At 40.2% G+C, this 12,935-nt stretch overlaps 1 protein-coding gene across 2 annotated transcripts in view; it reads left to right on the top strand.

The window, feature by feature from the left end:
- The window catches only part of MAP3K1 (mitogen-activated protein kinase kinase kinase 1), a 58,257-nt gene that overhangs the window by 28,539 nt on the left and 16,783 nt on the right, over window positions 1-12,935 (top strand). The window contains exons 2-7 of one of the 2 annotated variants that reach the window (XM_081212639.1): window positions 3,493-3,643; window positions 4,703-4,909; window positions 6,081-6,275; window positions 6,984-7,100; window positions 8,014-8,162; window positions 12,318-12,439. In XM_081212639.1, the coding sequence (XP_081068765.1) occupies window positions 3,493-3,643; window positions 4,703-4,909; window positions 6,081-6,275; window positions 6,984-7,100; window positions 8,014-8,162; window positions 12,318-12,439 (941 nt within the window). Of the gene's footprint in view, window positions 1-3,492; window positions 3,644-4,702; window positions 4,910-6,074; window positions 6,276-6,983; window positions 7,101-8,013; window positions 8,163-12,317; window positions 12,440-12,935 lie in introns of both variants that reach the window. The other variant, XM_081212638.1, reaches the window with a different exon arrangement.

Below are 12,935 nucleotides of genomic sequence, written 5' to 3'. Positions count from 1 at the left end.
TCCGTATAGTTAAAGCTATGGTTTTCCCTGTAGTGATGTATGGAAGTGAGAGCTGGACCATAAAAATGGCTGATCGCCGAAGAATTGATGCTTTTGAATTGTGGTGCTGGAGGAGACTATTGAGAGTCCCATGGACTGCAAAAAGATCAAACCGATCCATCCTGAAGGAAATCAACCCTGAGTGCTCACTGGAAGGACAGATCCTGAAGCTGAGGCTCCAATACTTTGGCCACCTCATGAGAAGAGAAGACTCCCTGGAAAAGACCCTGATGTTGGGAAAGATGAAGGGCACAAGAAGAAGGGGACGACAGAGGACGAGATGGTTGGACAGTGTTCTTGAAACTACCAACATGAATTTGACGAAACTCTGGGAGGCAGTGGAAGACAGGGGTGCCTGGTGTGCTCTGGTCCATGGGGTCACAAAGAGTCGGACACGACTAAACGACTGAACAATAAAAACAACTATTATTATATGCTTGGCACTTTATTTATTTAACATAACTCCGTTTTGCAACAAGATCGGAGACAAATGTGAATAACATGAAAAATGTTACATTGCCAAATGAAACTTAAAGACCTTGAAGCTGTGTTCTCACTTGTATCCAGTAGTGATGTTGCTTTGTGTCTGCTGCCTTTGTTTTGGCGCTGAAGTTCAGATATTCAGAAATTGACCACTTGCATACTTGGATGAACATGCAATTTGAATCTGAGCATTTTGAATCTGCAACATTGAAGGTCATTCTTCATTTCAGATAATAAAAATTATTTTTACAGCTTGTCTATATCTGAGAGAGAACTCTTTTCAGCCGGTAATTCCCACCTCCATTTAAATAACTGTTATATTTTGTGTAAACAAGAGCAGATTGGATTTACTGTCACATGAGAAGAAGCTAGTTTCTGTTGGCCTTTTTTTTTAGAGAGAGAGAGAGAGAACAAGCAAAGATTGTGAAGCTTTCACTGCTAGAGTACATTGTTAATAAATGCTTGTCCAAGTACTTTTTTATATCGGCTGAGAAGTCAACAGTGGACATGAGAACACACGGAAGAATGTGGTTGAGTCTTTGGCTGCCTTAGTATCCTTTTTGCAAAGGATTTTCACGGTGCAGTATATCAGATCTCATAGAAATACAGCTGTAATTTTGTTTTAGTTTGCAGTGGAAGAATATCTAGCATATTCTTTCTACTTGTATTGATGCTAATCCTAATATTTCAGCAATTCTTCCCCCAATAGTAAAATGTGTTTATTATGTGTAGATGCACTGAGTACCCAGGTCAAGGAAGGAAAGGATTCCTTTATATATTAGGATGAGAGATACAGGGAAATATTTTTTTTTAAAAAAAAAAAGATTCCAGAAGCAAATTTTGTGGATATGATTTTCTTTTTGAGCCTTCAGCCTGAAAAGAATCAAGTGGCATAAAGGGGATGCAGAGGAAAGAGGAGGAAGTTATGTTGCAGCCAGTGTTAGAAAATCTAGGAACCAAATGGCTCCTGGGACCTGGGGGTTTCGGGCACCAAAACAGAATATCTAGTCGCTATTTGGGGTGGGGGTGTCGGCAACACTTTTCTTATTTTCATAAGCATGAACTAATACACAAGTCACATAAGTGACACATTGTTAATAGCACATTTTAAACAGAAATTGTTAATGCATGTTTAATTTGGTGTTTACAATAAAAATATTGGTACCATACTTCAGTTTTCAAAACACTCTACTCTTTATTGTTAAACTCCTTAGCATATTGTCTATCCTTAACATATACTTTGAGGCTTCAAAGCACATACATTTCAGTAATTCTTGAGTGTCAGCCAGGTGCAAAAAAAGGGCACCCAGACTTTTTGAGCTGCTCGCAAATAGAGAATCTTCAGGTGCAATTTGTGCCTGGCTTCCTGCTAATTTTGAACCCTGGTTGCAGCACCTGTGAACCAATATGTAACATTTGTTTATCTCGGACAGGTGTGGATATTGATGCTGTCTCAATACCATTGCTTTCAATGGGATGTTCCTTTGGATGCACATCCAGAATGTGGATGAGGATTTGCATCCACATTCTAGAGGCATTCTAGATGCACATCCCACTGAAAGCAGTGCCGCTGTCATAGGAGACACCCATACTCAGGTGCATATTTTAATGCACATCTGTTTCCCCCCTGCAGTTACTGATTTAGCCATGTATATATGGGAAAGCTAGCTTCCATACCTATATCTCCTTAGTATAAAGTAAATGGTGAAGATGGAGAATGAAAAGAAGAAACATCTTTGTCTTTGTCCTTCTTTCCCCTCTGATTAATAATGTGTATGCATCTAGCCATCTATCTAATAACTATATTTAAAGGGCACACATGGAGTTGGGGGGGATGTAACAGAAGGTTCAAGCAAATACAGAATCATTCTTGAACTTTTTGGGTGTTCAGGGAACATTGCAGTATTTTAATATATATTGCTGTACCCCAACTGGTTGCCCACAGTTAAAAATGGCAAGCAGTTTTGTGTTCCAGAGTTGTGAAACAGTAACAGGAATGTCGCTCATGATGTGCTTTTGCCATTTAGTAGGGTGTGTGTGTTCATGTATAAACTAAAATTTGTATATAAATGGGTAGGTGCATTTGAGGTTGTTTTCTGGGCAATCATTAATCTCAAGACTACAGAGCATCAGTGATGATGGATGCTGACAGTGATTGCTACTGTGGTTGATTATGGGGTTTTTAAACTTCAGCTGATGTAGTCTATACAAACAGTGACTTTCATCATGACTATGGTAGTTTATAATAGTAGTATGGACAAACATGGAATATAAATTGATTCTATATTTGGCAGAGAAGCAACTGGCCTTTGAAAAAAATATTAATTTGCATTCAGCCATTTAAATGTTCAGAATGATACTTAAGTACATTAACTAATTCATTTTAAGTAGTTTATTCTTTTTGAGTGGCAAGAGAATTCTATTTTCAGATGTGCAGGAAGATTGTTATTAGCTTAGGAGTGGGTTTAATTAGAGTCACCATTATTAATCATGGTCTTATTGCTTCTGTTAATCTTACCCACTCACCATCCTAAAGTCCCAGGGCAGGTTACAGCAATTAAAGCAGAGTGTTAAAAACAGTTTAAAATAACTTAAAATCACATGTACAATTCATGTCAGAGGTTGTTCAGAAACTTCCTGTGGTTGCAGCCCCATGTCTTAAGAACCATGTGTTTATTATCAGGCTATGGTAGGTCAGTAGCTTGAGGGAATTCTTTTTATTTTTATTTTTAAAAAGGTCTACTAAAACAGCTTTTCTTTCATGCTTGATGTTTTGTATTTGGAGTTGATGCATTCCAAATAATGGGGTAGCAGAATGTCTGCATTATCAGTTTAAGAGGTTTTCATCTGTTGCTGAAATCAACCGTTTAGCAATTACAGGGGGAGTAAAATATGGTGGTTCAAGGGTTAAGCATGCCACTGTGTTTATTGACAATCACATTTATGGTCTCTGCTTTTTCTTTACTGTAGTCGTGACATGGAGAATAAAGAAACCCTCAGGGGGCTGCAGAAAATGGATGACCGCCCAGAAGAGCGCATGATCAGGGAGAAACTCAAGGCAACATGTATGCCTGCTTGGAAGCATGAATGGCTTGAAAGGAGGAGTAGGAGAGGCCCTGTGGTAAGTAATGCTCCAGAAAAAGGCACTGGCGTTTATGCTTTTAAAAAGCCTGATTGCTGATTCTTGCACCGCAGAACCTTAGTATTAACATCTGGGTATCTCTTGTTTTGTAATGCCTCTTGATTAATTTCTGTGAATTGCTCATTTCGAAGCTTTAAATTCCTAACAATGTACAAGTCTACTGCATATTGTGGAAGTCAACTCCAACTTACATTTGTATTGCTCAAAATAACTACAACACTGCCCTCTATCGTTAGCATTTTAAATTTACTCTCTTGGAGGAAAAAAACCACATATTCATATTCATAACCAGCAAGTGTAAAAAAATAAGGATCTGACAAAGGTGGTGGAACTATTTTAAAAAAATATTTAGTATACTAACATCCTAGTTAGGCAGTACACAATGAGAAGAGCAAAGGTGAGGCCTTACCTGCAAGTTTTATAATGTGCAGAAAGGAATAGGAAAGTGGGCTGGTAAAGGTGCAGTGGAAGAAGAGAGATACCCACCACTTTTAACAGACTTTCCACAAAAATATGGTTTGATAAATATGGCAGATATGTAAAGAACTGCTTTATTAGTAAACAGCCGAGAAGGGTTTGGACTTATATTTCTCATACTGCAACTCACCCCTAACTATATGGCAAACTTCTTTTCCAGAACTGTGTGATATCACTTTGCACACAGTTGCAAAAGAAAAGCTTTTTCAAGCTTTGAGGCACTTTGGAGTCCTTTTTAAAAAAAAAAAAAAAAAAAGTTGTTTGTTTACCCAGTAGTGAAGGTTACAGTATACTTCTTACCAGGTATTCAGACCTTGGTTACCAAGACTACCAATCCCCCATATTGGATCTGGCAGGTTTTCATTTTGCCAGGTGAACCTCATCTGCCTGGAGCACACGTTCTTTTGACTTGAAATAGAATCTCATAAGCACTGAGAATAAACTTGACAGGTTTCGGTGTGAATCCAGTAAATATTTGTATACCCAGAACTTCACTGTGAATCTTTTCTTTTAAGAAGACCTTTAGGTAACCATAAATCACTTCATATCTTTCTTGAAAAGGTAGTAAAACCAATACCGATAAAAGGTGATGGCTGTGAAGCAAACAAACCAGCAACGGAGCCTGTTTCTGAGGGACAAACAAGTGCTACTTCACCTACTCAGAAGGGGAGGCGGAGCCCTTCTCCTAGCAGTTCCTCTTCATCCTCATCTAGGGCGATTAAATCGGAATCACCAGGTGTAAGAAGGAAAAGGTTATCTCCTGTGCCTGTAAGTTAAAAGGTCTTATGCATGGGTTGGCAAACTAAGGCCCGGGGGCCGGATCCGGCCCAATTGCCTTCTGGATCTGGCCTGTGGACGGTCTGGGAATTGCCGCATGGATCTGATTCTGATCATTCGGGCTGCTCCATCCCCCCCCCCCCACGCACCGCGGTGGCACCTCCTCCCTCCCTCCTCCTGGCTTCTCCCCGCCCTGCCTAGAGGAGGAAGGGGGCTGGGCTTTGTTGATGTCAGCCCCTCTCCAGAGCCCTTTCACACACTGCTCATCATCCTGCCGCCACCCCCTGCCACTTGCAAGACACAGGAGCTGCGATTTGCTGAGCGCCCCTCTTGAGCTGCCGCCATTTAAAGCAGCCCCTCTCCGGAGCTCTTTCGCGTGCTGCTCACCGTCCCTCATTCATTCCCCCCCCCCAAAAAATATAGTCCACCCCCCACAAGGTCTGAGGGACAGTGGACTGGCCCTCAGTTGAAAAAAATTGCCGACCCCTGCTCTTATGTGACTCGGTATAGCCTATTGCCATGATATTTCAAGTATATCTACTCCTGTCTATCCATTTTGGTAAGCAGGGGAGATCCTGCTTGCAGGTCTTGGCACCAGCTTAGGTTCAGTTGGCAGCAACTACGTAGATGCTGGGATTTCCTACCCAAGAAGCTCAGGCTTCATCCCTGATACTGTAGTGCATTATTGAAGTCCATTTTGTTTCAGCAGATTTTGGAGCAATGGATGTTTTGATCTGACTCCTTTAGTTGCGTTTCTGTGTCATTGACTGACTGTTTTACCTGCTATCTTGTGTCTGTTGCGGCTACTACATTTAATATTCTTTTAAAAAGAAACTTAATGTAAGCCTCTACAGGTGTCTTCATTCTGAACACGAAGGGGATGGCGTGGGTTTAAAAAGTAGTAGCCATAATTTGAATAACATCTGAAAATACCAGCATAGAAATTTTTATTTTCTGCAATTGTTTGGAAGTGATGGTACCATTTCTGTACTATCAAAATATGGTGGGCAACCAGTAGATCACAAGTTCTTCCTTTACAACTTAACAGATATGACAGACACAGTGGGCAGTGTAAAACATTTCTATATTGGGAGAGTGGAGGTTGAATTCCTTTGGCAACATTATTGGAAGCTAATTGAAATAAATTTGTTATAAGTTTCAGAGTGGACGAATAACACCACCACGAAGAGCTCCATCTCCAGATGGCTTCTCACCATATAGTCCTGAGGAAACAAATCGGCGGGTCAACAAGGTCATGAGGGCCAGATTGTACCTCTTACAGCAGATAGGACCGAATTCTTTCTTGATAGGAGGAGACAGCCCAGACAATAAATATAGGGTATTCATTGGTCCTCAGGTATGAATTGCATAGACCCAGTTTTATTTTTAATTATAAAGTACACTAATTTGAGAATATTAGAAGATTGAGAAGAAGTAATTACTACAGTGATACCTCGCAAGACGAATGCCTCGCAAGATGAAAAACGCGCAAGACGAAAGAGTTTTCCGTTTTTTGAGTCGTTCCGCAAGACGAATTTCCCTATGGGCTTGCTTCGCAAGACGAAACCTCTTGCGAGTTTGTTTCCTTTTTCTTAAAGCCACTAAGCCGTTAATAGCCGCTAAGCCGCTAATAGCCGTGCTTCGCAAGACGAAAAAACCGCAAGACGAAGAGACTCGCGGAACGGATTAATTTCGTCTTGCGAGGTACCACTGTATTTTATTTTCAATAGCACACTGTAGTACTATTTTCTAGTGTGTGTTAATTTCTACTTGTAATGAGTAAGCATTAAAAGAAACACCAGCTAAGTATAAATAGTTGTATTGGCTTCAGGTTGGTTATATCTGAGAACAACATAGATTGTTTGCTCTGCCATAAATCATCCATCAGCCCATGGAAGGATAGCTGTCAGAAATAAACCATGCTTATAACAGATTTGTTTTTCTAAACAGATTTGTATTTTCTAAATACCGAAGTATAATCCTAATAACTCTTTATTTAACATAGTAACTTGTGTCTTTTGAAAGAAAACAGTTCTAATAAGCACACTAAAATCTTTCTTTGCAGACCTGCAGCTGTGGGCGTGGAACATTTTGCATTCATCTCCTATTTGTTATGCTTCGTGTGTTTCAACTTGAATCTTCAGATCCAATGCTCTGGCGAAAAACCTTGAAGAACTTTGAGGTAGTGTTATCCTGTCTCTTCTATCATGGATATACAATGGTTACTGCAAATACATTAAAGCTGCTAAAATTTACTATTCAGAAATCACATTGTAGTGCTGTTTAAGTTTTGCTAGAGTCACTCTGTTTCTGAAATCTCTGTTAATAGCCAACGATACTACAGCAACATCAAATAAGTTGTTATGGTTTACTGAAAGTTCTCCACCAATAGCCCTCTACTTTAATAGCTGGAGGTTAGAGCTCGCTTAATAGCAGTGGGAATAGCACTACTAGCAGTGGGAAGTGGAATACCATGTTCCTTCTCCACAGCCCTTTCCTTCTTACCTTAACTTCATCAGTAATGATATTTAACAATTCTTAACATGGTTTCTTGACTTAGCTGATGTCAGTTGTGATGCATCTTTCAACCATGGTGGATAGCGATCGCAGAGTTTCTTAAACATCAATCACATGTGCTCCACCCTAAAAGTGGAGGCATGAATATAAAGCACATAAAATCAGGAACACACTTCAAGAGAATAGGACACCAATATCTTCCTGCAATTTCTTCTGTTCCTTCTCCGCTTCTGCTTAGCAATGTAGATAGATGCAGAAGCGCTGTTAGCTAATGTTAAATTGCAAGACTTTTCTGGTTGTGAAGGTGCATCCAGTAAGGATCTGGTCAAAATTCAGGATCTATGTCCACATGTCTTAAATGAAGTGGTTTTAATTTTTGAACATGAGGTGTGATTTTAATTGTTTATAAGATGGATCCAACCATCCCCTCTTGGTGGTGGAGTAGGAAAACCTTTTTTTTGTTTTGTTCTGATATTACTGTGATTTCAATTGCAATTAAAACTTTATTTCAAATTGGACATCAGCTTCCAGGAATTAACAGCATAATAGCTACTGTTAATGTTTTCTTCTAATGTTAGGTTGAAAGTTTGTTCCAGAAATATCACAGTAGGCGTAGCTCAAGGATCAAAGCCCCATCTCGTAACACCATCCAGAAGTTTGTCTCACGCATGTCAAATTCTCATACATTGTCATCATCTAGTACGTCTACATCTAGTTCAGAAAACAGGTTAGTAATTCTTCTAAAGAAAATAAGTAGTGTTCTTCGAAATCTTCCCCTTTTCACAGGGAAAGTGTTGCTTTAATTTGTCACATGAATTTTATACAATTCCGAAAGGATAGCTGTGTTAGTCTGTTGCAACAAAACCATTGCAAAAGACTCCTTGTTCTTTATATAGTGTGATCTAAGTTACAAAAGTTCTGGTATTTATTGTTTGAATGTTTGGGAGCAATATTTTTTGGGTTGGCTAGCCAAGTCTGCCGAAAAGCACATTTTGAAATGGAAGTTTGTTGTCCTTTGGTTGCAAGATTATTTTTTGTTAAGAGCCTAGTATATATTAGGCGCTTTATGAATTCACCAGTGACTCCTGAAGCCTAGTGGGATCTTGAAGAGGATCTTTCACCTTTGGAAAGTGAAACTTCATTTTAATATTGTGTGTAGCATCAGAATAATTAATTGGAGAAGGGATTATCAACTTGTGGAATCTAAAGAAGCACAAACAGAACTCTGTTCATGGTGCATCTCCCCCCCCCACACACACACATTAGTCTATTACAGTCCTCAGAAGATGCTCCCAAGGCTTGGGAGAACCTCCAAGAACTGCAAGGGATGTGGCACAGTGCAAGGGGACACTGGAAATGGAGGACACCTTGCACAAGTAGAATTGCCTTTCCATTCATGCTAGGGATTCACATCTAATACTGTGCCAAAACACATGCACTCTGTTACTGTGAATTCTTTGCTCCTACATAGCAAAGCCTTTATTTTTGTGCCTAACCATTCATTTTGGGACAATTTATTGGAAAAGGTTTCTCAAGCAATGGGAATTTTCATTTTGCTTCTTTTGGTATGAGAACATCTCCAGCTCAAATATGAAAAGTATATATTCACCTCTTAACTTGGGTGCTAGGCTTTTGTGGCTACTGTCACCTCCCCCCTCACCATCACTGTACATGACACTTCACTGAGTACCATTAGTTTTTTTTTTAAAAGCAAATTCCTGCCCCCAAGATCTTAATGCAAACTAGAAGCAGGAAAGTTGCTTCAGTTGGGGATGAGGAGCAAGGGGCTAAAGCATAGATCCTATCAGAAGTGTTGGGTTTGAAAGAATCAAGAGATGTTTGCCCTGGAAAAGGGTAGCTGTTTTATGTAGAAATCACAAAGTGATTTTGTGTGTGAGTGATTCATCTAATACAGGGGTGTGGAAATCTGAGGCTCTCCATTTGACCCCTGGGACTTTACCCTGGTTACATCAGCTGTGCTTTGCAACCTCCTTGAATGTTTTTACTTTGGTGGAATGTTACCTTGAATTCTAATAATGCCTCCTGCTGGCATAAATGGAGGACAGAGCAGGGTCTACAAGTATGTGTAAAAGTTAGCCTACTGTACACAAGGAACACTTACATAAATTGGTCTGCTCACTTTTGCCTCTGATCCTGCCTTCCATTGACATGTAGCCTCCAGAACGGAATGCAGTCCCTGGGATGAAAAAGTTTCCCCATTCCTATTTTAGTAAATCTGGCAATAGTAGAAATATTTACTGCAGATGATGAAATGCAGTGAATTTTCTAAATATTTAGGAGTGGGAAGCATCCAGCTCCCTGGCCAGATATGGCCTAAAATGTCATAAATTTGACCCCAAACCATGGCACCTTTCCCCTGTGGAACTCTTTATTGTGCAGCCAGTCATTGCAGAAAGCCCATTTGCCAGCAAAGAGCTGGCAAGGCTCCTTGTGCTGCATTTCCCAACCACCTGACAACCGGTTGGCTGTGGAGGGCTTGGAAAGCTCTGTGCAAGAGACTCTGGCAGGTGCTTAGGACAATCCATTCTGTCAAATCATCTGGCATTGCATGTCAAAGTTGGCCCATGGGATGGGGACAGATAACAATCTGGCCAATTGGGCCAAAGAGGTTCCCCACCTTTGGCATACATATATCAAATTCCTTTTTTGCCATATGTGTATGGAGTAACTAAACTAAAGTTAACCTCTCTTCCTGGTCTTACTAGGTCCATAGTACTTAGGCTTGAAATGCAACTAGGCTTGGTAAATTATTCACATGCAAATCTTTTCTTAACTGTTGGGTCACCTTGGTGTATATCAAGAGTGGCTAGCCTGTGGCCCGCCAGATGTTGCTAAATTACCACCGCCATCATCTCTATTAGTTGATGGGAGTGGTGGTGCAGCAATCTCTGGTGGGCTACAAGCTAGCCTCCCCTGGTGCGTACATTGGGTAGTTCTTTAGAAAATATGTTCTGTAGAATTCTGTTCTTACATTTTGACAACTTGTTAGCAGTATTATTTTTAAAGTAGTGTCATAGAGTATACATACTGTTTTTAAGTTATATGTGTTATTTGTTACCCCGGATGATTATTTACCCATAAAAATCCACAGAAAACTATACAACCTCCATTTGTGCCAGTCATTTGGAGAGCAATATTCTTTATTGATAAATCATGTTCTACTTATCAGTCATGAGCTGAAATTTTATTCCTCCACATAGTGCCCAGATTTTGAGCTTTTCGTAACAGATGGCTTATAGAGAAAACAAATTCTGTGTACGTCAGAAATGGAATAGGCATATTTCCATTATCTGTATTACAGAGGGGGAGAAAGGTGATACTTTTAAACTTACAGCCTTGGTAATCATTTTGCTTATCTAATGAGTTCTCAAAAGGTTTGAGACTGTTGAACTGGACATAAAGGAATTTATTCCATATTTAGTTTTTCTAGGAATATCTGACAAGTGTTGGGTGACTTCAATATTGGCACTGACCAAATTGTAAGTTTCCCTTGTTTCATTTTTAAAAACAAGACACTTGAATTAGCCACTAATTCAGTCTTAACATGGCACCAGTTCTTAATATTACCATAGAACCATAGCAAGTGCTTTCCGGTAGCTTCTTCACACGCCACTCCATTAACTTCTAGATGGGAAAACAATGTCATTTGCCCCACTTGTGTGGTTATTCCATCTAGATATTGCCAGAGTACTGTGGGAAGAAATCACAGGAATGCCATTCTGGCACCACTATAGTAGCCTAAGTGTGGAATTAATACTTTTTGTTTATTTGTTTGTTCATTGGCAAAACTTTCTATACCAGCAACTTTTTTTAAAAAAAAAAATGGCTTTGACCAACATAATACACAATGAAATCACATTGATAAAAAATACAGGAATACATGAAAAGAAATCAGTAGATTAATATAGTACATGAGCATAGCTGGATCACCCCCTGGGAAAAAGCATGGGTGAACAGGTAAGTTTTAAGTAGGTGCCGGTACTATAAGAGCCTGCCTGATGATAATTGAAGGTACATTCTGAAGGGCAAGGGCCACAACACTAAAAGCCCTGAGCTGTAAGATGAGCCTGTTTCTGAGATCAAAGCTATTAATATCCAGAGCCTCTTTACCAACATTTCCTACAAATGATGTATCTGTTCTAGGACTTGCTATATAACCATAGGTAATAGTTTTCATTTTGATACACTGCAAAGTATGGCTTCAAGATAGAGATTCGTCCATGGAAGGCTTTAGGCAAAATATGACTTTCCTGCCACCCCTCCCCACAGCAGTCCCCAACCCTCCCCGAAAATCTTATCCTAAGGTTCACCAGGCCAGGCTGGAGTGGGTTGTGGTGTAGGAGATTGAGGGGAAAGAGGGAGATGATGGGAAGATATGCTGAGGCACCTGAGGTTCTTCCAACCAGTCTTTCCATGACCCCCACTTCCTCCAAATCCCCCTGACCACACACACCCTTGATTCAGCAAACTCTCATGATAATTGTGGCTGCATGTTGGGGCAACTGCTGTAGGAGAGGAAGGGGACACTTTCTGTCCACCCCATTTTGCTGGCTGCAGTTTGTTGACTTTTCCATGTTACTATTGTAACATACATTATTGAAGGGTAATATATAAAACATTACGTCATGCACAATGTAGAGGCGATTTTGATCAGTTACCTGTGTGGTAAAGGTAATATGTGAGCAAGCACTGGAATTTACTGCAAACAGTCGCACTGAAAGGTCAACTAGTCACTTGCAGAATGATAGAATGCACTCCAATAAATATATATTGGGACCGGTTTTTGCCCTGGAAAGAGGTATAGTAATGTAAATTAAAAGGATTACTCTTTAAATGTTGGTACATGTTCTTTTAAAAATAGTATCAAGGATGAAGAAGAACAGATGTGCCCCATTTGTTTGCTAGGCATGTTGGATGAAGAGAGCTTGACTGTCTGTGAAGATGGCTGCAGAAATAAACTTCACCACCACTGCATGTCAATATGTAAGTCACTTGATGATACCTGCATCACAGATGTCAGTACTTCTACTTCAAATAATGAATATCAAAAGGGACATTTGATATTAAGGAATGAGATTATGCATAAACTGGGATGTTAGAGGAGGAATCTAAGTGAAGTACTTTTCCTCATATAAATGTGAGATGGTATTCCTCAGAGTTTAAGTATAAAGGATGATAAAAAGGTAAAGGTACCCCTGACAGTTAAGTCCAGTCGCAGACGACTCTGGGGTTGTGGCGCTGTTCTTGCTCTATAGGCTGAGGGAGCCAACGTTTGTCCACAGACAGCTTCCGGGTCATGTGGCCAGTATGACTAGGCCCCTTCTGGCAAACCAGAGCAGCGCACGGAAACACCATTTACCTTCCCGCCGGAGTGGTACCTGTTTATCTACATGCACGTGCTTTCAAAGTGCTAGGTGGGCAGGAGCTGGGACTGAACAATGGGAACTCACCCCGTCACGGGGATTTGAACCACTGACTT

Source organism: Podarcis bocagei (genome assembly GCF_964188305.1).
Source record: "Podarcis bocagei genome assembly, chromosome: 11".
Classification (NCBI taxonomy): domain Eukaryota; kingdom Metazoa; phylum Chordata; class Lepidosauria; order Squamata; family Lacertidae; genus Podarcis; species Podarcis bocagei.
Note: the sequence above shows the minus strand (reverse complement) of the source record. Positions and strands in the feature narration are given on the sequence as shown.